The sequence below is a fragment of the Acomys minous genome (assembly GCF_964271855.1).
Source record: "Acomys minous genome assembly, chromosome: 8".
In the NCBI taxonomy this organism is placed as follows: domain Eukaryota; kingdom Metazoa; phylum Chordata; class Mammalia; order Rodentia; family Muridae; genus Acomys; species Acomys minous.
The window spans coordinates 60854801-60882655 of record NC_140489.1 but is presented as its reverse complement, the minus strand read 5'-3'; the positions used below and the strand labels follow the sequence as shown (position 1 = coordinate 60882655).

The window sequence follows — 27855 nt, the reverse complement described above, 5'->3', positions numbered from 1 at the left end:
TTACAGAGGAGACTCTGTTTATTGAACATGTATTTACTAAGCCCTTGCTTGCTATATGCCAGGCGCTAGGTTAGGTGCTGGTAATATGTTGCATTGATGGAAAACGTACAAAATCCCTGTCTTCGTCGTACTTAACAGTCTACACATCACAGGCTACAAGACAATGAACATAATAAATAAGGAAATGACATCGTAAGTTAGAAGGTAAATACAATAAAACAGAGCCATGGTGGGAAGGAACGGCAGTTCTTTCTGGAAACGTTCTGGAACAATTAAAGGGAAAATATTGGCTTCTTTCTTGGCAAGTCTGAAGACGATGAAGTAAAACACTCCCAGGTCTGTGATGCGTGTGGGATTCTAGCAAGATATTAAAGAGATTTGAAAGACAGGGAGATAGAAGTGAAAATTAGAACGGCTAACTTTCATAAAGTAGGTGCTTCACACACAGTTCTGGAGGGAGTGGCACCTGCTTCCTGCAGCAGTAGAACATCGCACAGTTCTAGCAAATCCCACAACCCGGCTGCACTACCAAACAGTTGCTCTCAAGGGTCAAGGTGGCTAAAGAGAGGCTGGCAGTGGCAGACAATGTGGAAGAATTCTAACGGCTTTGAGATCTTTTTATTTCCAATCTCTTTTAAGGGTAGGCGTGCTGTTGTTGTTGTTGTTGTTGTTGTTGTTGTTGTTGTTGTTAATGACAAGCAGTTAAAGGGATACCTGCACTGATAAAAGGGGGCTGTCTGCACTTCCAACCACATCTCCCTCTCAAACTGCACAAGCCTACTGTGGGCCACCAGGCTTCTCTCTTCCCACACAGCTAGCAGAAGCTAACGCTCAATTACCAGGAAGATCTCTGCCCTTTGATTTAACTTCAAATTTCAATGCCAGAAAAACAACCCAAACTACATGGCGAGTTCTTATTCTCTGTCTAATTAGGTTCTCCAAGTAAGAGGTAAAAATTGAGACTAAATGCTGGTGTCATCTTCAACGAGAAAGCCACTGTTTCAGCAACGACTTTCAGAAAGTCCAGGTTGTATGACCAGGAAAAAAGGAGTGTCCACCACGGGACACTTAGAAATTGATCTCTATGACAGCAGCCCTTTTTAGAGGTAATAATGTCACTAGGTTGTCCTAATTGTCCAGTCTCAGGATAACAACATCTGGAAATCCTTCCAATGACACATTTTCTCTTCCTTGCTGTTAAGGCTTCAAGGGTGCCTCTTCATGGCATCTGTCACCAATCTGTTTCTTTGCAAACCTTCTCCTTTCAAATCAGGAAGTATTCATAAAGTGCAAATAAGAATCACTCCTGGGCTCTTCTCTCAACAGCCATATCCCCAAATCTATCAGTTAAACCGCTGGCCAATGAGGATGTCTACAGGTATTTCTGGAGTTACCAAATGAGTTCATCTGGCAATCAGTGTCTGAAGGTCAAGACAGTCCTGGCAAGAAAACAGCAAGTACCACAAACAAGGCAGGGATGTGAACGATGCAGGCAGACAGGGGATTTTACAGACTCTTTGGATCTTGACACTTAAAAATTTCAGGAACTAAATGGATGAGGCCAGCGGACTTCACACTGTAGTCAGTCTTTAGCAAGAGCAGATTCAGTTTTCCCTGGATTGAAAACAGAAAAATGGAAGAAAATAAAAAGAGGTTAGGGATTTGATGAATTATGTCTTCAAGAGTCTCTCTCTCTCTTTCTCTCTCTCTCTCTCTCTCTCTCTCTCTCTCTCTCTCTCTCTCTCTCTCCCTCCCTCCCTCTCTCTCTCTCTCATACACACACACACACACACACACACACACACACACACACACACACACCTCTAGTAAACAAAATCCCATTTTAAAAAGCAAATTGAGATTCCTGAGAGAACTTTACAGGGGTGTCTTCCTTGGCATTTGGTAGGTATAGAGGTCAAGTAGGTAATGAATTACATAAAGTCACAGGCTACACCCATTTCTTAATGTAAACATACATTTTATTTATTTGGCAGTAAAGGGAATTGCACCCAGGACAAGCCGTGTGCTAGAGAAGCGCCCTAACTCTGAGCTACATGTCCAGTTCTTCCTGTAAGACTTCTTAGGGACTTAGCTCAATAAACTAATGTGCAGTTACTCAGAAGAAGAACACAGTACACAGTATTTCCTGCATTGGGGGTGGGTGGGTGGGCGCAGCTTTCATAAAGCAACTTGGCAGAATTTCTGCTTTTGTACAACTTTTGGGGGAGGCAGGACATTATAGAGGAGTCAGGCTAACCTCAAATTCACCATCCTCCTGCCGCAGCCCCTACAGCGCTGGTTCTACCATGCTCAGCTTAGTGCAACCAATTTTGAGAAATTCCTAAATACTGGTTGGAGGTGACAGAGATGATGTTAAGTTGCGTCAGTTGGATAGTACAAAAGCCCTGCTTGATACTAAGCCTCAATCCCACATCATTTGGCCCAATCACATCAATTGGCCACTGGAGCTAGGAGCAATCATATTTTTTTTATGTAACTGCCAAATTCGTGGACAAAGTTTTACATTACACACGACTGACTAACATTCACAATAAAGAGTTAATTATTCCCATCTCTTACAAACCATCACACAACCAGTGAGCATCCTTCTGATAGTTTGTAAGAGCATGGAGGCCAGCGCTTAAGAATGCCTATACATATGATACATCATACATACATATGAAGCTAAGTCACAAGTGAGATTAAACAGTGCTATTACAAAATATAGAACACTAAAGTCATAGAAAATGATCAGACACATACTAGTTAAATTCCTGAATTTCTTTTTGGCTTCTGCTCTTTCTTCAGCATCAAAGTACCAGACAGTCATAGCGTACCTGCGCGAGACAAGCGTGTGTTATCAGAAAACATCGAGCTTCGAGCTTACTCTGTGGAGTTCACATTCAAATCATCTGCACCTGCTATTTTAATTTAAAAGTATTTCCTTTGCATTCAGTTCTGTATAAATGTCATTCATATAACATGGGCATCCTGGGCACCACCAGGTGCTGTCCTGTACACTGGGGACTCAACAATGGGGTCTCTAGAACCTTCTCTTAAGATCTCAGGTTCCAGTCAGTGACTGGAGGGGCAGGGATGCAACAGAAAAACGTAATCTGCACAAGAAGGACCAGAAGAAGATGGAGGCTCAGGACAATAGGAAGGGACCAGAGAAGGGGAAGTAACATTGGAGTAAAGTCTTCACAAGTAACTCCAGTCAGCCACAGACACGTTCTAACTCACAGCCTGTTTTCTTTAGCCTTAGCTATTAGTGATGGCTTCAGGCTTTCAGCTGCTCCTGTGACTTGCTTTATTCTACCCATGGGATTGTAATTGGAGTTACCTCACACTTTGATTTTTTTTTTAACCTTTTCACTTTTATAATTGCTATTAGCCACAGTAGTTTCCACAGCACCTTTCCCCATCTTCCACCCCACCCTTAAGGGCTTCCAATCACTTTGGCTAGTGTTTTCCCTATGAAGTTGGTCACAGTGGGCCTGTGAAATAACTACAGAATCCTGCCACAAAGCAGGGTCCTATTATTGAACCCCATAAAACAAACCAAAAGTAGATTTTAGTGGCAAAGACTAGCAGTCCGCTTATGTGGAACATGTCACAGTATGATCAAATCTGCAACACTGGGTTCAGACTGGGAGGTCTGCAGGGCTGCGCAGATGGCTTTAACTGAGTTAAGCTTAATAGTGCTTAGCACCATTCTTCCCACAGCTTTCTTCACCTCACTGCCTTGCTGAGTACAAGCCCAACTCCATATCACTCTACTCTCTGCCTGGTCCACAGTGCTTGCTGAAAGATAAGGAAGAATTAGAGGCAGAGGCAGAGATAACTAATTTTTTTTTATCATGGCTTTCTAGATTAAGATTAGACAATTGTAAGATGTTCAGTGACACTCAAACTCTGTGTATCCACGTGCCAAAGAGAGGGAAAAAGAAAGGAAAGAAGGAAGGAAGAAAGGAAGACAAAAAGACTTAAGGAACATTCAGTTGCAGGTCTGGGGGTGCGGTCCAGCTGGTAGACAGTGCTTGCATCCTGTGCATAAAGCCTTAGCATGGCAAAAACAGGCTCAGCGCCACAGGCCTGCAATCTCAGCACCCAGGAGGTAGTGACAGGAAGACTGAAACACAAAGTCATCCTCTGCTACATAGTGAGTTCCAGGCCAGCCCCAAAAGAGACCTTGTCTCAAAAATGGATGGATGGATGGATGGATGGATGGATGGATGGACAGACGGACAGATGGAGCAAGAAAAACTATGGCATCCAATTGTTATGGCATGGATAAGGTTAGCCCAGGCAAACCTTAAGCTACAGAAAGAACAAAAAGGGGATAAATTCAGAACAAAGTACTCTTTCCTTTCCTAAGGTTCTTTCTTTGCTTAAACTGACAAACTGTAAATTCCCTCAAGGAGGCAGAACCTGTGACCCACGAGAGCCAGGGCTGGCTCCACATTATGTTTTTGCTACTGTTCTTTGTTCCATTATGGTTCTGAGACTCGGTCTCACTTAGCTCCTGTCGCCTTGAACTCTCAACCCTGCTGCTTGCACTTCTGAGTGCTGGTATTACAGGAATGCAGCACGCAGTCCAGGCAACTGTAGGCTTTTTAGTTTAGTTTAGTTTAGTTTTGTTGTCTAGAAGGAAGGGTCAGAAAGCATTCTAAGAAATTAAGACTTCAGCATGCACAATTCACAGAAGAGAAAGTCAATAGTTGCTTTAAACTGAAGTTAGATTTGTATGCTAACGGATCCCAAAAAGGTCCCTTTAATTTCTACCATGCCAAGCAGGTTTATCTATCAGTTTCAGAGTGTGACCAGCACTTCCTTATGTAGGACAAGAGTTCTAAGAGTTTTCAGGGAACTGGGGTTCATACACAGTCTGGAAGAGGAAGTGTGGCCCCAGCTCTTACCTGGTCGCATAGGAGGGCTGAACTTCGTGTGGGTTCCTCCGGTCTGACCAGAAGAACAGGAGTCTGTCAAAGATGGGCTCTACATCTGCTACGAACGATTTCCCTTCTGGGAATATCCTCAGGACTCCTCCATGTAACTGGAGAGCAAGAAGATGGTTAGTATTTCCTTATCCCACAGGAAGTTTTATCAGCAAGGCTGTGTTAGCTCTAGCCAGGAGAAATCCCACCTCTACCTCAACTATAAGTGGGTCTAGCCGCCAGTTATTTACTTCCCCTCATACTCCATAAACAAACTTGTGTCAGACTTCGCTATAGACAGTTCCTCATTCAACTTCGGCTTGGCAACTTCCTATTCCCACACCGACAAAGTCCGCAGACACAAAACAGGAACTATCAGAGGGCATCACACAAAACCATCCACAGGGCAGACTGCTTCAGCCCAAAAGAGCAGGCAGACAAATGCTGAGCAACTTCATAGCTCCAGTGAATATCAAGTGTAAGTACACCTCACATTCAAGCTGCCCTGCAATAACAATTTATAGCCTTCCGCTGACCTCTTCAAATGCCCTCTGACCCCGTTGGCTGGGCGCTTCCACTGCTGTGAACTCTCACAGCACATTATTTGCTATTTACGTCTTTCAGGACGTCTATCACTCTCTTCACCTGCTTTTTCTTTTTCATGTGTATCATCTACTTGTCCTACTAGAATAACAATGTCCAGGCTTCAGACATCAGTGTTTTCACACAACACTCATCTAAGGCTAGCAGAAACTCAAACATTTGTTGATTTCCTTTTTCCTCATTTATCACTGTTATCCCAACAACTCTACCTCACCACAGCATCTTAAAAGATACCTTTAAGCCCTAAGGAAACTGCGGCAGTCTTACTCCCAAGCAGAGAGCAGAGATACAATGTTACATTGTAACAGTCAGAGTCTACAGTGATGAACCGCAAACAGATGCAGACAGTTCAAAAGCTACAAAGGCTTGTAAAGTTTGCCAACTTCCCAGACTCTTAAATCATTCTCAACTTTCAGAGAGCACAAGCCGTGTTACAGGAACCTCACATCGCTACCAGTTACTACACAGAAAACGAGCCACATAAACCTCTGCTGTTCACAAGCTACAACAAATCCCCCTCGCCCCACCTGCCACGGCACATAGCACCCTGAGAAAGAGGGCTATATGGGAAATCTCTCTTGGGGACCGTTTGGCGTCCCGCATGTCTATCCTTGTGGAATTCTCTCAGTGTTGCTGCTGGGAGGGAAAAGGTGTGCATCTCATGCTGAGCTGAGAGTCACATGAGGCCTGCATCCCAGCGTTAACTTATCTCCTTTCCTTAACCCCTGTGAACACTCACTCACCCTACCCCCACAAAACTAACTTTATAGCCACTGCTCTTAATCTCATCAACTTTGGTACTAATTAATTCCATAAGAGGAGGAAGGAGGAAAAAATAAAACAGAGGAGAAAGGCTATTGGAAACTCTAACTCTCCTAAAGTTACCTGAATGCTTTACCTAACTGGAAATGGCATGTGCCTCTGATCTGAACTCAGTGCACCCCTGTCTGCACCTCAGAGCTTAGACCGCCCCCAGCACCCCTCCCCCATCCCACACGCATTCTTCCATAGTACCTTGGCATCCCAATTCTTATTCAGGTAGTAGATACAGGTGATACAGCGGCCATCACCATTGGGGTTGTCCACATGGCGAACGTAACCTGTTCCGTTTCCCGGATAGCAAGCCACCATTGCCTGTGGAGACACAGCAAGAATGCTGTTGTTTAAAAAAAAGCTCAGAGTCTCATTCTACAGCAGACATATACAGAACATAAATTTGTATTACGATCAGAACATAAAATTAACATGAGGTAATCTTTGGTATGAAAGCTTAACAGATGGGTCATGCCTTAGGACTTGGTGCAGGGTAAGTGGTCCAGTAATAGTCCCATATTTTAGGACATTGAGAACTTTGTAAAGAAACCTACCTACAGTCTGGGCATGGTGGCACTTGGGAGGCAGAGGCAGGAGGATCACTGTGAGTTCAAGGCCAGCCTGGTCTACAAAGTAAGTCTAGGACAGCCAAGGCTACACAGAGAAACCCTGTCTCAAAAAAAAAAAGAAAGAAAGAAAGAAAGAAAAGAAAAGAAAAAGGAAACCTATCTACATCATCAACAAGATTCTTGCCTTTCTTTAACATATCTTTTTGAAAAAGCAGGTTCCAGGTTCCCATCCGAGCCCCACAAGATCAGAATTCCGAGACATGAGAAGCAGGCACAGTGGACACATGCATGTAATCCAGCATGCAGAAGCTGCAGCAGGAAGCATGACGCCAACCTGACCTACATAGGGAGACCTTCTCTAAAAGGAAGAAAAGAAGGAGTGCGGGGAGAGGGAAAGATAAAAGAAAGAATCTTTGGTGTGGGGCTTAAGGACTGTGCCTGGTTAACAGTGCCCTCGCCCCTTTCTTACAAAAACATATGTTTAATTCCAAGGGAGTAAAGGTGAGACTTATTAATAAAAGGCTTAGGACTGGCAGAAGAGAGAAGGGTCAGTGGGAAGCCAGAGCTTAACCAGGCAGCACAGGCCATGCAGGGAGCCCTCCTTGAGGGGAAATAAAGTACATCCATGGTGTGTGTCCCTTAATTCTTACACTCTTCCTGGGGATGATCAAACTAGGTGATAATCTGAGGTCCTCCTGCTTTGTCTAAATGCTACCTGTATCCACAAGGTGAAAGAAGAAAGAAGAAAAATCCTACTCAGAATTGCAATTACAGGCTAATAGACCTTTTGCTATTTTGTGGGGAAACTGTAATGGAGTCGGAGGAGAGAGAAGGCAGATATAAAGCTTGTTCTCATTACAAGATGCCACTATAATTAAAAAAAAAAAAACAAATTATAGGGATTCAGACTGTCTTGCAAAACCACTGGAACTGGTAATATAAAATAAGGGCCAAAAGCTTCCCCACCCCCACCCCCATCTTGTTTAGCAGTGTGGGCCTAGCACCTAGGGAGCACTTGATACACAGAGGTTGTCCATTGACAAGTTGACAGGTGCACCAATGAACTTGTGAGTGGTTCCCTGTTGAAAGCAGCTCTTGTACTTTTAAGATAACAGCTCTTTCTTCCGTTTTGAAAGCCTACCTCAGAGGTACTTGGAGGTCTGGGCTGGAATACTCCCTGATAAATAGCAAAGTTACTTCATGAGTAAAGTGACTTGTCAGGCAGAGCCTCAAACTAAGCCACTGTTGGTTCAGTGAGCCGATCCCCAGTAGGGCCTGAAAACAGAGCTGTGTGTTAGAAGGCTGAGTAGTGGCCTGGCTTTGCAGTGAACTTGACGTTTAAATCAGAAGATGTCTACACTTTCTATACACAGACAGCTAGCAATCCCACAGCCTGCCTCTGAGGCTTGAAAGTGCCACCATGATGTCACGTGTAGAGCTGAAGTCCGTCTGTTAGCCTGAGCACCTCCCCAAGAGTCAGATTTTGAGGTGACTCTAATAAGGATTTGACAAATGATGGTATTCCCAAATAGATGGTGGCTTGAGGAAGGAGGTGATCGCAAGGCGACTGAAGTGACTGGCTTGGCTTGAGGGGACGAGACTAATGAAGTCACCTAGAAAACATAGGGCTCACCTACTCTTGGAAGCAGCTGTCAGGAATGTAAAGATCAACACTAAAACTCACTTAGGCACAATTACTTGTGATTTCCTGCTATCCCAGTCTCCCCCTACTGGATGGGCATAAAAACAAAACAACAACAACAACAACAACAACAACAACAAAAATACCACAAAAGCTTACTGTCGGTCGGTGCTATGGCTTTATATTCCAAAACAGTTCTGCTCCCAGAAAAGGTCAGTGGGCTGGATGCCTGCCATCTACCTCACCAGCAGCCGACCATCCCGTCCCTGTGATCCCAGCCTCCTTCCTGTGCCGAGGAACTCTGGCTGCATGGCTTGTATTGATTGCCTATCAACAGGATGTAGGATCACCTTACGGACAAATCTCTGGGCACGGGTATGATAGATTTTGTAGAGTAGGTTAAACGAGACGGGAAGACCTATCCTAACTAAAAAGGGAGAACAGGAGCTGGCCGCCAGCACTCTCCTTCCCCTGCTTCCTGACTGTGGACGGACGCAAAGTGGCGAGCTGCTGCTGCTTTGAGCTGCCGTGGCTTCCTGCCACGGTGGACTATCCCCTGGGACCTGAGCCAAAACAAAGCCTTCCTTCCTTAAGCTGCTTCTGTCGGGTGTTTTGTCATAGCGACGAGATGAGTAATTAACATGGTCTCCCAAGGTTTGAAGAGCGAAGACTTGATCTAAGCTCCGCACAGAGAAGAGCAGAGGTGTCTTGTGGGGGGCATTAGGACGCTTTGGAACTAGCTTGAATTAAAATGCCGGGCAGGAGACAGAGTAAGTTCCCACAACTGCATCCTCCACTAATTGCTGCAGGTATAGGACAGAGAGAATGTGCTGGCACGGTTCCTCATGGACTTACCATCAGGACACCCCTCTAATTGTAAGCGTACACGTGTTTAAGGGAAGGAAGAAATAATTTTTTTTTCTGGCCAGAGTGCAATTCACGCTCTCTCTCATTCCAGAAGCCATGTGCATCACCTCTGAAACAATGGGAGGAAACCACGGGAAGCTCAGAGGTCCCGCCGCAACCTTGCTGACCAGTTGTACCACTGAGGTTCCTGGCTGAGTGCCACAGGAGATGGGTTTTGGCTCGGACACATTCCCAGCTGTCTGCTGGTCCTTGCCAGGATCCCAAACTATGAAGCTAAGGATGCGCTGAGAGGCAAACCTCAGTGACGAGTCATCAAGTCTGTGCCAATTCGTGCACGGGGCAGTAACAGACTCCGGAAACGGATGGTTTAACAGAGCTGTTATCTAAGACCCATCAAGTCTGCGGAAGGATCCAAAGTGCAGGACGGAGGGAAACGCTGCAACACTTTATTGTTTTATGACAACAGAGCCGGAGTACTTTAATGATTACCAACACTGGCATTCACCAGGAAGGTATCTTATTTATTATGGGCTTTTTTATTGACAAAAACTTCCTGACTTGACCAATACTTGAAATCCACAACAGTTTAATAGCACATCAGTGTCCCTGTGGTGGCACAGTCACCGGCGCCGTGTTCTAGATGAATCAGCATGTCCTCTCTGCACGTCCTCTCATGCATCAGTGTTCCCTGCACTGGCCCCCTGTGCAAACCCCCATCCCCAGAGGCCTCTCCACAGCTCTGTAGCAACAGGAAATGAGAGGAATGAACCAGGTGTTCCCGAGCTGGCTCTACCCCAGAGATATGTGCTTCAGACACCTCCACAGTCACGTTCAGGCAAGAAGAAGTGCACAAACACGGAAGAACGATAGCAGAAGTCAAGGATAAAATCTGCTTTACAAATGCCACCAGCAAAAAAAAGAAAACCATGCTTCTGTTTGGGGCCGTGGGGGGAATTATAAAAGCCAACAAAAAAAAAACCAAGTTGAGAGGTCAAGCTTAGGATTTCCACTCCAAGGCCTCAGCTGGATGCTCTAAAGCAACCAGCCACAGCCTGACTGGGGATACAGACCAGTCTGAAAACCACTGTCAACAGCTTCAATGTTTGCTCAGCAACAGTGGCCATTTTCAGACAGTAAACTTAGTACTTCTCTGTAAGTCATACTGCAGACTGAGGTTGCAGCCAAGCAGTAGTCATACTTAGCATGCAAGATAGCCTAGGTTTGACTCGCAGCCCCTGAAAAGAAAAGAAGCCACACCATGTATATTTATGGAAAGATAGACAGACAGCTAGATTGTTCAGGATGTTGGGAGTCAGATTTCTTAGTATAACTCTTTGCCAATCAATGCAAAGTGATGTTTTATGCAAATTTTCATCTGACAAATTTAAAAAATTGATCCTTTCATTTATAAAATTTGTAACTGTTATACAGATATTGTTTAAGCCTGACATTGTATTTTACACCTGTTACTCAGTTCCTAAGGAGGCTGAAGCAGGAGGATCACACTTTTGGATCAGCCTGGATAACAAAAGGAGATATGGTCTTAAAAACCAAAAAAAAAAAACCAAGGCAAGGGCAGTACATCTCTAAAGATATCTGGCTGAACAGTCTTTAAAATTTGGTCTACTGACAAACTAAACCTCTAAGGTTGTTAAACAAAAAATATAAGCAAACTTTTAAACAATCTGTTTTTTAACTCTTCTTTTTGGGGCATTTACTGTTATTGCTTAATCATGTGTATATAGGCATGAAGGGAGCAAGTGCGTGTGAAGCCACACTGTTCCACAGAAGCCGGAGTTACAGGCTGCTGGGAGCTGCCTGCCCTGGAATCAGATGAGGTCTCCACAGGAGCACTACCTGCTCTTAACTGCTGAGCACCAGCTCTCGGGCCCTAGGATGTGTTCAATTAAGAATGGTTCTGTTAGCCGGGCATGGTGGTGCACGCCTTTAATCCCAGCACTCAGTTGGCAGAGGCAGGTGGATCACTTTGAGTTTGAGGTCTACAAAGTGAGTCCAGGACAGCCAAGGCTACACAGAGAAACCCTGTCTCGAAAAACCAAAAGAAAAAAAAAATGGTTCTGTTAAGGAGACCCTGTCTGGAAGGAGGAGGAGGAAGAGGAAGAAAAAGAGGAGAGGGCAACAATTTGGGGAGAGGGGAAGAAACAGATTCTGAGTGTTGAATTCTGTGGTGCAGCACAGCCTAGGTACAGGGTTACCGGTGCTTAAACTCTGTACCTCAGCTAACTCATCTGTGAAAATGGGCTTAGGCAGACTGATGCAAATGCTCCATGTGAAACTCATAGCACAAGATCTGGGATTGCTGTCATTTGCACCGAGGACCATGGCGACCCTTCCCCTCTTCTTCCCTCTACCGTAAAGGACAGATACACAGAGAATTAGATGTGTCAATAGTCAGGAGAGGAAAAAAAAAAAAACAGGAACACACACACCTTCATGTGCTTGGACAAAACCCATTGGGAGAAAGTCACAGCTGAGTTTCCTGGCTTGAAACAATCTCATTGGTGTTCGGGTGGCAAGGTAACAGCAGGTGGCAGTGTTTTTAGGGTCTGTGGGTGGAGGAATGAAAGTCAATACTTGAGGAGAAGAGTTCTGAGGGGTTGGTGTTCAGCACATATTTTAGCTCACACAATGAGTGTGGACAGTGAGCAGAGCCAGCCAGCCCCCAGACACCCCACCTAAGTAGGACCCATAGGGAGAAACATGGAGGCAAGGACAGGACGATGAGAGGCCTTCATGGGCTAGCAACAGCTCTAAGCTGGAATTTCTCCTACTTAAAAGGGAAAATAAAAATCACTAGATACCCAAATGCCTTGTGCAACCATCTGACTACAAAGAGCGGAGGGAAGGGCGGAAACCAATAAACTAGAAGAGACATAGTCTTTGCAAGTTTTGTTCTCCGATGAACTGAACCCGGCACGCCAATTTATATTCCCTATTTGGCTCTGACAATGAGCAAAAGAACTCCAAATATCCTTTGCAAATTAAATGCAGAGAGCATGAAATGCTGAGGGGAACAGCTCTTTAGCCCTCGGCCACCTTCCTCCTCCATCAAGGGGTTATGTTCTTCCAAGACACCAAGACTGAGTTTCTGCAACATAAATGGCTCAAGACTGCATTATGGACCAGTGGGATGACTCAGTGGGGAATGCGCCTGCCACGAAGCCAGGCGACCCAGGCTCTTATCCTCAGGACCCACATGGAGAACAGAGAGACCAAACTCTCAAAAGCTGTCCTCTGACCTCCACAATGCACACCATGGCATAAGTGCACACACACACACACACACACACACACACACACACACACACACACACAAATAAACAAATAAAAATAAATGTAAAGGCCTCTTCATAATCAGGCAACAGTCATGCAAAGCCTTTTCTGAGTTTAGAAATGTCACTGGCACAAAGTTCACAATGGCTGCTGGCTGAGCCAGCACATGAGTCTGAACAAAAAGCAAGATCTGAGTGTGATGAAGAAACAGCACTCAAAATGTTTTTGGGTCTTTTTGTTTATTTGGTTTTTGCTTTTCGAGACAGGGTTTCTCTGTGAATCCTTAGCCGTGCTGGGCTCGCTTTGTAGACCAGGTTGGCCTCGAACTCACAGCAATCTGCCTGCCTTTGCCTCCCCAGTGCTGGGATCACAGGCGTGCAGCACCACGCCTGGCAATGTTTTAGGGTTTGGTGGGTTTTTTGTTGTTGTTGTTTTGTTTTTTTAAAGTATTTTTTAACATTGGAGGGTAGGTTCTTAAAGTTTTTTATGATGTGTGTGTGTGTGTGTGTGTGTGTGTGTGTGTGTGTGTGTGTGTGCAAGCACGTGCACACACACTCAGAGGTCAGAGGACAACTTGTGGGCCTTGCTTCTCTCCTTCTATGTGGGTTTGCAAGGACTGAACTCAGGCAGTCAAGCTTGGCACAGCAAGCACCTTCACCAGGTGAGCCATCTCATTAGCTCCCCTTTAGAATTCTTACAAATTTATTTTAGCCATTTAAAGGTTAAAGAAAGGGGCTGTAGGCAGTTCAAGCACTTAGAAAACAAAGGTGGCTAGGAAGGGCTGGGGCTGCCATTAGTCATCTTAGCATCTTGCTTGTTATTTATATCAGTGGTTAAGATCAAGCTCTTCTACTTCCTCCTTCCAGTGCGCTGATGAGAGACCTACGTGAAGGAAGGAAGGGAGAAAACAAAGTGTGGTTTCGATGGACAGCAACATGGCTGTGTCCAGCTTCCCCACTTTCCTCCCCAAAGATTCAAGATGACTGAGTCCAATGCATGTCAGGTCCATAATCCTGTCAACAAACTGCAAGTCTTTCGCCTTTGCACCTGGTCTAGTTTCACAGGGAAAGCTGCTTCTGCCTTCCTCACATGCCCTAAGTTCCCACTAAAACCAATGCCATTCCTGCACTCACACACCCTGGGGCACTGCTACATGTTAACGTTGCTGCACAAGCACGGTGCTGTGCAGGCCCTGGCCCCTGAATTGCACAATCAAGAAGGAACTTCAGGACTTGTGCAGATGGGAGTTATACATGGCCGAGTTACTTTGGTGCAGTGGGTCTGCCTGCCCTTCTTGTTCCGGCAGGGGCACTGCTCCTGGAAGAGCAGAGAGCTCGCCATCTTCACTTTCCAGCCACTCCTCAGTGAACTTAGCCCCAGCTTCCAGAGCATATGAACAGCAGCAATTCTGCAGAAGATAACCTTCTATGTATGTAGCTGTTCTGCGTTATTGAGGATAGAGCCTACAGGTACCACGTACCATAGTCTTTTGAGATGTCTATGTTAAAGAAGACGGGCCCGCATTCCACACTCAGAGAAGAAACGCTCACACAAGTGCAGAGACAACCACCATACAACACACATATGCCCACAAGTTTGCACAAAACTTCAGGAGTCCACAAGACTGTACTATCTAAAGATATTCGGTCAAAACTGCATTCCAGGGGTCCCCTCTTCATGCATGAAGTTTCCAGTGAGTCACTCTTCCCACCCCACCCCCCACAAGAAGCCACTGAAACTCTCAGAAGACCAGGACTTTTAAGACACAATTGCTATTCCTTTCCCAGTTGTAGCTAATTCCTTAGCTTGAAGGGGATTCATCTAAGTCCTGCAATTAGGCACAGTAAATAGGCCTGGCAACATCCACATATCAATGCAGGCTGTTTGGGTTTGGGAAAGCAGCCCTTCCCGTGGAGGCCTGGCTCGAGGCCAGCTGGAAGATGACTGAGTGACAGGGCTACGTGCGCTTCGTGAGGGTGGCAGCCAGCCCACACCCGAGCACACCGCCAGGCAGCCATGGGAGGGAACAGACTCTGGGGAGCCCTGGCTCCTCCCACATCGTTCTCCAGTCACCAGAGAAAAAGCTTTCAGCCGGGGCTTCCTCCTGGCAATTACACAATCAACTAGTCTAGCAGGCTGGAGGACACTGAGGCAAGCGGTTAACCATCTCCTTCCCAAGGCTGTTGTTGCTCAGACGTTAGCAGCTGCCACGCCATAGGCCCGGGTGGCACTTCTACAGAACCAGTTAAATTGCCAGGTTCCAGCGAAGGTGAGCAGCCAGTTGCTTGTCCTGAGTCCAGGCTGTTCACATTCTCAGAGGGAGTCATTAACGCTCCTTATCATATTGACCTAGAGGTTACCACGTGTCCCTGGAGAACAAATGCATTAGTCATCCTTAAGGCAATGGGGGGTGGGGGTGGGGGGGGTAAGGGAGCTGGGACTCACAGCATTTAACTTTCTTAACGTGAGAAAACAGACTTAGGAGAAAAATCAAACTTCACCTGTAGTGCCCTAAAAAGACCACACACAATAGGGAAAGGCTGTGACAGCTGATTGCCCAGAAAACTGTATGGGTCTCTTTATGCTTTCATCTTAAATTAACCCCAACATATGTGAAGGAATTCACGGTGATTTAAACGCAACCCGTAAGAAAAGACTTTGTTAACAGATGACACAGAAAAAACACAGCTACAAATCAAAAATGTCCTGGGGAAAAAAATGCCTTGAAGCAACATTTATTAGACAGGAGAAACCTAGATTTGCATTTCAGCGCTCAGGAAAAAAAACATCTGCTCACCAAAAGATGGAGGAGCCGGAACCCAGGAGACTTGCTGCACAGATTCAGTTTCTGCATGTTCATACAGTGCTGACCACGTCCCTGACTGTAATAGGGGTGTCCCAAGCACTGTTGCATTGATTTGGTGAACCCATCAGCAGGGTGCCCAGGCTCGCAGGAGCGAGGGAGGCATGGAGGAGCTAGCTTGTCTTTGGGTCAGTCTGGGTGAAGACTGTGAGGCTGACATCCACAGCTTAACACGAAAGCTCTCTAAGGTGAAGGACTAACTAGCTTGTCCCCAAGCTTCCTAAGGGAACTAAGCTCTTCCATTCCCAGCGAAGAGGAGCAGTCCCTTAGAACCCAGGACCCATCTCACAGAGCAAAACAGACGCTGAAGTCCTGATAGGGTGTTTGCATCTGGCTAGCCCAAACTCTCTCTTATTCTTTAAGCCGCCTTGAACTGACTTACTACGCCTGACAGAATGTAAATGCTAAGCAAATAGCTGTCCAACTCTATCATGTAGGAAATGACAAAAAAAAAGACCTAGACCCGTTCTGGTTCCAAGCAGAACCAACCCTTTCTAACTGTTTTCAATCCAGTTGAGATTGAATCCAAAGACACAGAGGAGCCATCTATGCTCATTTCACTGTCTTCCACAGAGACAGAACGCCCTAAGAGGCAAAAAACAACCAAGCAATAAAAATTTTAAAAATTACAAAAAGTACCAAGAAACGAGCGTGCTTAACATTGTTTATGAAGTACATGCATTGAGGACAGAGCCGAAGGTAAAGGAAATTGCCTAAACCCTGTGGCAAGGCAGCACGGGCCAAGTCTTGGCTTTTGTCACCATACTGCAGAGATAGCACAATGCCACCATCAGGTCGCTGCTGTCCTTCAGCCTCCACACCAGCCCCACACATGGCCCTGGTCTTCTCTCCCCTGTGTCCCTTCTGCATGCTTCCACCACCACCACCACCACCACCACCACCACCCCGCCTCCATCTTAGCCCAGGGCCAGTCCACAGCCGGCTACGCTTTCTTTCTACGGTCTGAGACATTGGGACCTTCTTTCTAGCATCTTCCTTCATTAGGTCATGTCAACACAAGCTATGGTTTCCAGACTGGCTTCAAAGCCAGAAAAAAAAAAACTTTTAAAGGAAATATAAAAGTTCATTTCTCCCTGGAGAGAAAATGAGAAACACCCAGTAAAAGAGGGCCAGGGAAGAGATCAATTTTCTCCACTCAGGCATAGGGCTAGTTTGGGAGCCGTCTGAACTATGCCACCAGCACGTTAATTAGAATTCACGAGATGCAGAACTTCTACAGTCACGTTAATTAGAATTCACTCAATGCAGACTGCTGGCTTAAAGGAGGATGGACATCCAGAAGATCCTCAGTGGGGATCGAAAGGGGAGGGGGGCTTCTGAGAAAGAGATGCCTCAACGGTTTTGAGGAATGTAAAGGAAACTAGAAATGAGAATTGCCTGGCTCCAAGTCAAGCTGTTAATTCAATTGTCCTGAAGCTCCTCAGGGACAGCGGTGGTCCCATCTGACAAGTAGAGGGAGCTGCCGGGTATGGCCCCACACACTTGTAATCCTAGTAGTTAGCAGAAGCCTGAGGTCCACAGTCACAAGTTCGAGGCCAACCTGGGCTTCATTGCAAGATGTGTCTTAAGACAGCAGGAAATACAAGCAATTATGAACTGAGTGTCAGAGACAACCAGGACTCTCCAACACGCAATGCCCCTTTCAAAGGACTAGGAAAAGAGTTATCTGAAGTAGGTGCTCCTCCTTTTAGAGGGGCCAGGAATGAAACTGGCTCCCTGTAACTCCAAGATAAGCAATGAAGAAGCAGGGTACACAGTGGCTCAAGCCTGTAATCTAAGCACTTGGGAAATGGGGAGGATCTGAGTTCAAGGACAGCCTCCCTGCGAATAGTGAGCTCAAGGCAAACTAGGCAACTGAGACTGTCTCCAAACAAACAAACAAACCATATATATATATATATATATATATATATATATATATATATATATTGTTTGGTTGGTTATTTTTTCGAGAAAGGTTTCTCTGTGTAGCCTTGGCTGTCCTGGACTAACTTTATAGACCAGGCTGGCCTCGAACTCACAGCAATCCACCTGCCTCTGCCTCCTGAGTGCTGGGATTAAAAGCGTGTGCCACCACCGCCCAGCTGAAACAAACCATATTTTAAAAAGTGATAAAGAAGGGCTCCTTGGTTCTTCTGAATTACCAAACACAGGCTCCAATGCACAGCTGGAGAAACTAAGGCCATCTATACCCAAGCAGGAAGAAGGAAAATGGCAGCCACACCCTGATTTCCACTGAAATCCTTTAGTTCCAATCAAGAGATTTCAGGGCAGAGTCCCACACTTTGGCTTTCTCCTGCTCTCTATAGGTAGGTGCCTTTCTTCTGGAGGGGTGGGGGTTCCAGGCTCCTGAGCAGTATCCATAGTTGGACTTTATTGATGCAGATTTTTGGAGACTCAACTGTTTGCAAGACACTATTTTCAGACTTGCAATTATCAAAGTGACCATGAATCTTTTTTTTTTTCCTTTCTCCCAACCTGTGGTCATCAAGATTTACTTTGCCCTTGACTTAAAGAAGAAATCAGTTCCCAGCTCCACTTCAGCTATAGTCTGGAAAATGACGTTTATTGGCACGGATAATAGAAAAGCCATAGACATGTAAGGCATGGTTGTTCTCCCAAAAATCTTACAAGTAAATTAAAAATGCTTGTTCCCTCTTAGCTTTAGCAACAAATAAATAAGCTTGGATTTGGTCTACTGGACTCTTGCTAAGAGAGGAAGCAGCAACACTATGCCTCGTTGACTTCCCACGTGGCGAGGGACTGACGCAGCAAGTACCGCATTTCTGACTCAGTATGTCTAGAGAGACCCAAGGATGTATGATTAGAGGCAGTGGTGATGCCGGTCCTGAACCACTGAGAGGCACAACTACTCTGTGTCAGAACCAAGAGTGCTCAAAGCCTCACTGTAGGTGCTCAAAGGCGAAATGGGACTAGTCTGCTCTGCACTGGTTAACGGAGGGTGCGAGGAGCGAGAGCCGGGATGGACAGCGGGAAGCGAGAGGACTCCTAGGGTGTTTATACTCAGGCTTTGCTCCCTGAGTCTGAGAGCAGACAGGAAACACTCACTTGTTTCTTTTCAGCTTCCGATCTTGTGCTAGGCTCTGCCTCTCTCAGGACAACTGTCAGGCCAGGGCTGGGGTGTGACTCTAGGAACTAGCCTGCTGTTCCCAGGAATCAACTATCTTCCTTCTCCATGGGAAATCTAGCCTCCATTTTCATGTAATTCCTCATATTCTTGGAGGCACGTGTCATGCTGTACCTGTCTGACAGACGCAGAGAATGGGCCCAGAGCATAGACTAGCTCAGGAGCACAATGAGCAAAGATGAAAAAAAAAAAAAAAAACAACATTAAGATTTCCATTCTCGTGCCTAGTAATAGATACCAGCTGATTTTAAGTTAAAATGTAAAATTAAAATACATGACTTGCTTATAAAGGAGTGAGAGATGTTCTGGGGGGACCTTCTTGCCAGGGTTGAGCTAGGACAGGGACTTAGGGACTCGAAGCTTCAGGTCTGGCCATCATCTGTGGAGAAGTCGCCAGGATCTAGGAGTGGCACAGAACTTCCCAATGAAAGACAGTAACTTGCAAAGCTAAGGTTTTCCTTTGGGATGGCCCCTTATAGCTTGTCCAATGAGAGACCGTGATGTAAACTCCTTTTTCTCCTAGCAAATCATGTGTGTGTGTGTGTGTGTGTGTGTGTGTGTGTGTGTGTGTGTGTGTGTACATATACATATAACCTATATAACCTATATATAACTATATAGAACCTATATATAACTGAACTCAAAATTCCTTTCAAAGATGAAATGAAGCCAACCACTTAGAATCTTAAGGAACTGTATACACAACGCGCAGTAGCCTCTGAATTCAGGAACTTCTAAATTGAAGGGAGGCAGAACAAGCAACCAAATAAACGTCCTGGGGCCATCTAGGCTGTGCCACCTGTTGAGTTCCAGGGGGCAGAGGATAATTCCCAAGACAGGCCCTACATGGCCCAGGAGGTAAAGAGTAGAAGACCATGGAGAGGCTAGCTGGCTGAGCCTGGCAGATCCCTTTCTCGCATTTCAGGGTGTTGGAATGAAGGCAGTCAGGGGAGATTAAGTGTAAAGGGGCCAGATGAGGTCAGTCAGAAAGGGCCTCTATGACTCAGCAAGAAGTCCAAAGGGTTATTACAGGGGACGATGAGAAAGGAGAAGTGCTGGTCCCGACCAAGCTTTTAAGAATGGTGACTACAGCTGGGTGGTGGTGGCGCACACCTTTAATCCCAGCACTCGGGAGGCAGAGGCAGGTGGATCGCTGTGAGTTAGAGGTCAGCCTGGTCTACAGTGTGAGTCCGGGATGGCCAAGGCTAACACAGAGAGAGACCCTGTCTCGAAAAAACAAAAATATATATATTAAAAAAAAAAAAAAAAAGAATGGTGACTACAGGACCAGTGGGGGCCTGCACAAGTAGACTCTAGCAAAGGCAGGGAGGCGGGGCTGGCAGAGAGGTGAGACTCTAGCAAAGGCAGCCACGTTTCTTCTTCCTTAATATGTCTGCTGAAGAAAGAAGATGCCGGTTGAAAAAGAAACCACAAAGTCTGCGGTTCCACAGTGAAGCTGAGAACTAACAAGAGCAATGGGCCCAGCTCTGATCAGTGTACGACCCTGCCTATGTCCCTGCCTACATGGTGAGAACGGGGTGTGAGGAGCCATTCAAGTCACTCAAATTAACCTATAAAACAACACAACTATGAAATGAACTTGGGGGTTTTTGGTTGGTTGGTTTGGTTTGATTGGTATTTTGTTGTTGTTGTTTTGTTTTTTAAGGCATCATATTGACATGGGGAAGGGATGGCTTTTCACACAGTTCTTGACATTTGGATAATATATAAAAGGTAGAGGAGTTGTAGGGAGGTGCTTGGACGAAGTCTTTATTTTTATCAAGTGAATATCAGAGGCGGGCTCAGGGCTACATGCAAGCCACAGCTCCGCGTCCTGATGTCTTCAAGTTCTCCCATTAAACAAAACCGGGTTGCAGTGATGCTTGGAAGCAAGCTTCCCTTTTGTCTTCTGACTGGCAAATCACCCGGATTCCTATCACATCCTTTCAGTACACATACTTGGAGATTGCATTTGTTTTGAAAAGCAAAAATAAATTAATATGAGATAGATACATTGTCTTATTTTTCTTGTCGATGTGACCAAATACCTGACAAGAAGCATCTTAAAACAGGAAAGGTTTATTTTAGATTTAAAACTTGAGGGGATGGAGTCTATCCTGGCCAGGGGAGACCTGTTGGCAGGAATGAGTGTTTGTCCCAGGCCAGGGAGCTGAGAGCAGACAGTACGTGAGGTTGGCCTAGCTAACCACAAGACCCTCCTTCTGTAACCCACTGCCTCCAGCAAGGCCCTGCTTTCTAAAGGTTCTACAGCTTTACAAAATAGTACCAACTCAGGACCAAGTGTTCAAACACCCAAACCTATGCAGGGGATGGGGCCACGTGTAAGCCACAACACACACATATTTACTCTAAAACTTGGGCAGCATTTATCGACGGTGCCTTCTAAAGGATCAAAAGTTGGCTTTCCTTAATAAGGTTGTATCAACACAGTTCTGAACATAGGGGACACTGGGCAAGGGGCCAGATAAATGCCATTTCAAAACCTGAGAGGCTCCATTCTACAGTGTAGTGCAGGGGTCAGTAAGGCTGAGATGGGGCAGGGGGGAAAGTGATGCACAGAGGTTACACCCAGTTCACCAAAACCACGGGCAGAAACGCACCCACAAGCCAGGACGGCAAGAGGAGGTAAACCGAAGCAAGTGCTACACTGGTGTAAGATAGAAATAACTGCAAGAAAAGGGGGTACAAATCCTATGTATAATTAACCAAGCTCACTAATCTTCCTTGGCAAACACCCACAGAGCTGCGAATCCAAGCCAAATCAATGGTTCCTGGCCATCTGCCAAAGCTGAATTCTTTAGTCTGGCATCATAAAATGATCTGTCTGTTGTATTTACAATTCCAGTGCCTCTGGATTCAGCCACCCACTGGGCACCCCTGGCAGATACCCAGCAGAAAACATCAGAACTATCATTACTGTCAGAACATGTGCATTTGACAAACACCAGAGAAAAATGACACATACCTCACAGCGTTAGTTAACAGTTGCAAAGTACGGCTACAAAGGAATCATCAAATCTGTGGCTAAAATAACTTTAAAAAGAACTAATAGCCTTGTCCACAGTATCAACTTGTTCGTTACTTTCTGGTCTTGTCATTTGTTTATCCAGTACCAGAGACTTTAACCAAAAACAGAGATGCCAAACTGGCCAGACAAAAAGGCCCAGGTGAGCAGCCTTCTGAGTCTTGTCCCGAAGGACACATACTAGTGCACAACCCCTGGAAGATGCTCTCCAGACAGCTCCGCTCAGCGCGAGTTTTCAAGCCTCATCACACTGTCTCCCATATATGGTGTGATCCCAGGATATGATCCTGGGATGCAAAGCTATTTTTGTTAATATGAAAAACTAGTTTTCCTAGCCAGCATCAGGAGCCAGGAAAGAATTTACCAGTTTTGCTTAAGCTGTCAGAAAAAGAAATTGTCCCTAACATCAAAAAGCCCCTTATAGAGGACAAGCAACATAGTCCCACCTTAAAGGGGCTTAGCATTTTTAGTCTGAACTATATTTTTAAAATCTCAAATCAAATACTGAATTCACATGGCAGAATTCATCATCCAGCCCTGGGGCACATGACCCGTGGCCCCATGACCCTGCCCCAGCCAACTGAGCCCTCTCTGTGAGGTACCTGTTCACCCAAGCCTTTCTCAAGGCACTGTTCCAGGGGTCCTCTCCTAGGAAAAACACCTTTATGCTGAATGAAGGACCAGAAACACACACACATACACACATACACACACAAACATACACACACACACACACACACACACACACACACACACACACTCTTTAGGGGCTGGAAAGGCGTCTTTACCATAGCAGGTGGGACTGCTAAGTAGCCACACAGCTTCTGTTTTGTCCCCAAAATGTCATTCAACAACACAGGCCATGAAAATCATCCTCACAGAAGACAGGTTTCTTCCTTACTGAGGCTGTGTTCTATACATGGTTTCCTCAAACCGTTTAAGGTACTAAGCACCGAGACACTACAAACCACTGCTCTCTAAGGATCACACCTGCCGTGGGCTCCGGCAACCATATTTGTGACATACGACTCGATATGCTTCCGCCAGCCCAGCCAAGACTCCCAGGCCCCCAGAGCTAACTGAGGTGAAGACAGTCGGGCTTTGTCCGCAGCAAAGGAAGCTGGGATTCTGGGCTGGTGTTCAAGCCTTAGGCCATGTTGGCGTAAAGGCTGAAGCAGCCCTTGTAAGGCATCATGGAAGGCGTGTGTGTATGTGTGTGTGTGTGTGTGTGTGTGTGTGTGTATGTGTGTGTGTAACCACAGCAAAGGCTGGACTGGAAGGAGAGAGCAGAAGAAGAACAGAATGCAGCAGAGAAAAGAAAGGCCTTAAAACCCAGAGAGCTAGCACCAGCCAGATACGAAGGCTCCATTCACACCCTCAGTTCTTCTAAGACTCCCGACTGCATTTTCTGTGCTTGTGTCCTGAGAGATGTCAATTCAGCGTGGTACCTCATTCCTCTTTTCACTTAGAGTCACTTCCAACCAGCGTAAGTTCCACTGTGTAACCGGCATTCTTGACACTACCAGAAGGGCAGGCCAAACAGCTGCTCCACAGGGGAGGAGGCCCAGCACCCTGCAACACAGGCTCCCTTCTTCATCAACCTCCTCTGGGTTGCTCACAATACAGCCTTTTCGCCACCATTGTCTACAGATGCTCTTCAGGGTCCTAACAACCAGCCTAGCAGTACTTTCCTGAAAACAACACTAGAAAAGCTAACCCAGCACTTCATTTCTTCAAATGCACTCAAATGGTACACTTCAATAGTGTGTGTGTGTGTGTGTGTGTGTGTGTGTGTGTGTGAAAGAGAGAGAGAGACATGACTATTCTACAATTCACATGTATTTGTGAGCATAATTTGTGAGAAACCAAGAGACACAAATGCACATTTAGAACATTAAATAGGAAAGCTTAATGGTTAAGAACACTGACTCAGTCAGACACATCTGAATTAGAATCTCAAACCTCACTAGAGCCTTTAAAACAAGGAGGGAGACTGGAAACTAAGAATTTTACATATATTGTCATAAAGTTCTTTCTCCCAAAGCCTTTGTATTACCTTCATTATTCTTATTTTACACTTAAAAAGACCCAAATGACTTATCTAAGGTCACAAGGCTTAGTAACATCAATCCTCCCCCAACCTCTTTCTAAAACTGCCTCTTGCCCCTGTCTGTGAGAGACTTTGGATTTAATTATTTAAGTGTTCAATTTGTTTAGGGCTGTGGCTCAGAAAAGTAAGTAAAATTAGTCCTTTTGTACAGTGCTGAGCAGAGCGCCAGGCAGTGCAAACTGCTCAATAAAAGGTATTTATTATTGTTAGAGTTCCCAACTCTGAGTCTACAGTGAACGCTTTGGGCTAAGGGACATTCGGTTCTATAAATTACACGTTCTCTGGAAAAGAGCCATTTGCAAGCTCTAGGCAGCCAGAGAAAAAGAAGCAAAGCATACGCAGTATTTATCTTGGATTTGGTCTCCATCACCAGAGGGGAGTAACAGATAACTGTTGCTAGCTAAAAAGCAATGAGCACACTTGGGGTTAGGGGGCGCCATGCCACACTCCTCAGCATACTGGGGACTTGTTTTCCCCAGAGGGACTCCAAACCCTATTTTGCTACAACAAAGGCAAAGCAGACAAATTCTAACCAGTAACAATATTATTATTTTTTTAGACAGGGAAAGGGACTACCTATGAGTTCTCCCACAGTTCCGATTTTAGGTCCAGTAAATACTCCTGTTTATTCCACTTTGCAGTTCCACTCACATCATTCAATGACCTTTACAAGTCCAGTTTAAAAAAAATGCACCCATAAGCACAATGCATAGGATATATATTTATAAAATGTTGGGGTTTTTTTTTTAAGTCTAAACTAAATGTACAAACTGGCAGTTGCTAAAACTGCTTGGGGCTGGGAGTTCATAGGAGCCTTGTATACATTGTGTGTATGTTTGAAATTCCCTCAATTAAAAGTTATAAATAAGTTTAAAATCTGTACAAATTCTCTCTATGGAGAAAAAAATTTCCCCCAGGAACCATAAGCAGGAAATTAGGGCTATCTATATCAGTACTGTGGGAAGCAGTACAAAATGAAGGACACTGAGAGGGGGAAAGGCACGTAAGGAAGAAAATAGGCCAAGTGAAAGGAAGCGAGCCTAGCCCCTATAGACAGGATGTGCCTGACAATGCTTCACCAGTGAACTCAGAATGAGGCACGCGAGGCCACAGACGTCTTTAGAGAAGTAAATCAAAGTTTATATATATATATATATATATATATATATATATATATATATATATTTAAAGCTATACTAATTGTGTGTTGAAGCTTGGTTTTTTAATTTTTGTTTTGTTGTTTTGCTTTTGGTTCTAATTAGCCATGGAATTGTCCAATCTAGAGGTGGACTTTCTAGAAGGTATGAATGGAAGCTTTGTGCCAGGAACAGCCAAGAAAACCAGAACCTGGTAAGGAAAGCTGCCTCTTCAAAAAGATTCTCTCTTTTTGCTACACACTACACAGTTAACTGAAAGTTACTTGGTCCACCCAGAAGAGAAGCTGGGGCTCAAAACTCTGCAGAGCTTGCTCTCCTTCCTCAGGAGGAATAAGTAATTTTTCCATTCTCTTTGAATTTAATTCTAGCTCGGGATCTTCCTGCCATCCATTAAGTCACAGCTAAATTTAACAACAACAACAAAAAAGTAAACTTTAAACTATGTTAGTGACAGGACTATCATTAGTTTTCATCTCCCTCACAGAGGAAAACCTTATTCCTAAACCACTGGTGGAAAATTCTTTAACAAGTTAAGCCTGGAAGAAACTTTATAAAGCTGATAAGGAGCGATTTGTCCTTTCAGGTTAAAGCTACTCCCAGGTTAAAGTGACTCCTAATACTGAGGCTAAGCCCAGGGTTATCAGCTAGGTTAGTTGATGCAAAAACAACACAGATGGAAATGCAAATGATCATGGAGTCTACCACCAAACTGACAGATGAAAACAAAACAAACAAACAAACAAACAAACAAAAAACCCTATTATCATTCCCCCAACCGAGTTCAGGAAACTCTGAACTACTCCCAAATCACATTTAGAAGGCTGCACGTTCTCTAAGACTTACTTAGGGTCCAGTCCTAAGGATGTTTGTCAGGCAGTGAGTTCACATCCCCCTGTTTGACAGGCGCCTGCAGCCCCCGCTCTACTCATCCATCTCAGCTCTTCACTTCCAGACATTTCCAGTTGACCACTTGCTTTTTATAAGTGTGCTCTTTCCAGCTCTGGAGACTGGAAACAAGACTACAGTAGTTTATCCCAAGACCAAGCCTACCTTGAGAAACGTTACATTTATTACGGAAGAAGAGCGCATGGATGAATGCTCCTGGTCCCTCAGCGGCTAGCCTGCTCTGCCTCACTGGACTTGAGAACTTTTCATGATCTAAGAGTCCCTCGACCAGCAGCAACATAAAGACAAATCACTCTGAATTGCTCCTGGAAGGAGGGTTTGACTATTACTCTTAAAGGAAGATGAAGACCAAGTAGCAAGACTAACCCAAAGTAATGCGCGCACACCATCTCCGCTCCTCCCTCCCTCCCTCCCTCCCTCCCTCCCTCCCTCCCTCCCTCCCTCCCCCCAATTGGCCTGGTCTGCAAATCTACCTGTAAACGTTTCCAAGATAAATCATCACCACCCCACTGCACCATTTCCGGCTATGTGTACAAACACCAGGTTTCTATCCACAGGTTCTTCACCACTCTCTCCACGGACCTTATCAGGTTGTTTGAGTGGACTTTACCACAAGTTTATAGGAACAGAATGGCGACGGTGTGGGCTCAGCGCCAAAGGAGAATGTTCAGTTGGGCTGATGGGACTAAGAATTCTGGGCTCCAGGGATCAAAGGCTGCGGAGTCTTACCTTTTCATACCAAACTCTTCCTTTCTCCCACCCTACAGAACTCTACAAGCCAACTAAGACAAGGCAAAAATTACACTTGCCTCTAGGAGAGTTAAGGGCGCCTCTGGCTACAGTGAAGGACAGTACCCGGTGGCTTTAAAGCAGGCACTTGGTTGGGATCATGGACTTGTGTGTCGCAGTGTTTCGAATATCTTTTCCCTCCACCAGGCAGTTGTCCTTGCGGTCATCACCAAAACCACAGGAATTCTTCCAGAGTCAGCAGAAGCGCATCATCACGACACACCTGAGCCCCTTAATGTGGACTTTTGCTTAAGGAGTTGGGCCGGGAGGTGGAAGGGACGCAAGGGGGAGTAGATAAGGTAAGCTGACTTCTTGGTTAAAAACCAAAGTTCGCTGCAGCCCAGCGAAGGCGACACAACACTCCGAACGAAGGCTTCCCGTCCCCGGCAGCAGCAGCTGCGGCTGGGCACCCGCACGCATCCTACCTTGGACCTCTCCTTGACATAGTATTTGCCCAGCCGGCTCCCGCAGTACAGGACCAGCCTGTCGATGAGGGACAGAAGGAAGTTGATGGCCTCGCAGCCCTCCTCGTTGCCCCCGATCCACGTGATCTGGTCGCCCCGCAGGTGCCGCTTGGAGACGCCGGAGCGCGGCCCCGCCAGCTGGCCGTCACGCAGAGCCCCGTTGTAGTGCAGCTGCTTGACTCGCTCCAGCACGCAGTCGCCCACCACCTCGCCCAGGAAGTTGTCCAGGTAACAGAAGCCCACCTCGTGCAGACAGGGCACGATGTACTCCAGGGCGATCTTCTCCAGATCCAGCCTCATGATGTGCCCCAGAGGCATCTCGCCCGCAGACCCAAGGCTGGGGACCCCCAAGGGTGCACGCGCCGAGGGCTAGAACAGCGCGGAGACCACAACCGAGATGCGGGGCCCGGGGCTCACCCACCTGCGGCGGCCTCGGTCCCCGAGCCACTTTAGCTCCAGGGGCGAAGAAAGTTGCTCGCAACGTGGGGAGAAGGGAGCCCCGCACCAAGACCGGCGGGAGCACTGTCGAACTCAGCCACCCAGCGCCGGACTGGCCCAGAGAGAAGTCAGAGGGCCCCTTTTGGAGATGCAGAGCCTCCGCCGCGGCGGCCGCAGCTGGGAGGAAC

At 45.9% G+C, this 27855-nt stretch overlaps 1 protein-coding gene across 1 annotated transcript; it reads right to left on the bottom strand.

Moving 5' to 3' along the window:
* On the bottom strand, positions 1 to 27855 carry EGLN3 (egl-9 family hypoxia inducible factor 3). The gene is made up of 5 exons (XM_084793373.1): positions 27191 to 27855; positions 6555 to 6674; positions 4920 to 5056; positions 2764 to 2837; positions 1 to 1614 (listed from the first exon to the last, which is right to left on the bottom strand). The coding sequence occupies exons 1-5, from the start codon at positions 27545 to 27547 to the stop codon at positions 1583 to 1585; spliced, it is 720 nt and encodes a 239-aa protein (XP_084649499.1). The 5' UTR covers positions 27548 to 27855; the 3' UTR covers positions 1 to 1582.

Bases quoted from the DNA above. Each gene is read 5' to 3' on its own strand.
- EGLN3 (XM_084793373.1), bottom strand. From the start codon at position 27,547: ATGCCTCTGGGGCACATCATGAGGCTGGATCTGGAGAAGATCGCCCTG. The intron at 6,675-27,190 runs GTAGGATGCGTG...GTGTCTCCACAG, and splicing joins ATGTCAAGGAGAGGTCCAAG to GCAATGGTGGCTTGCTATCC. The intron at 1,615-2,763 runs GTATGTGTCTGA...TTTTCAATCCAG, and splicing joins GAAATTCAGGAATTTAACTA to GGAAAACTGAATCTGCTCTT.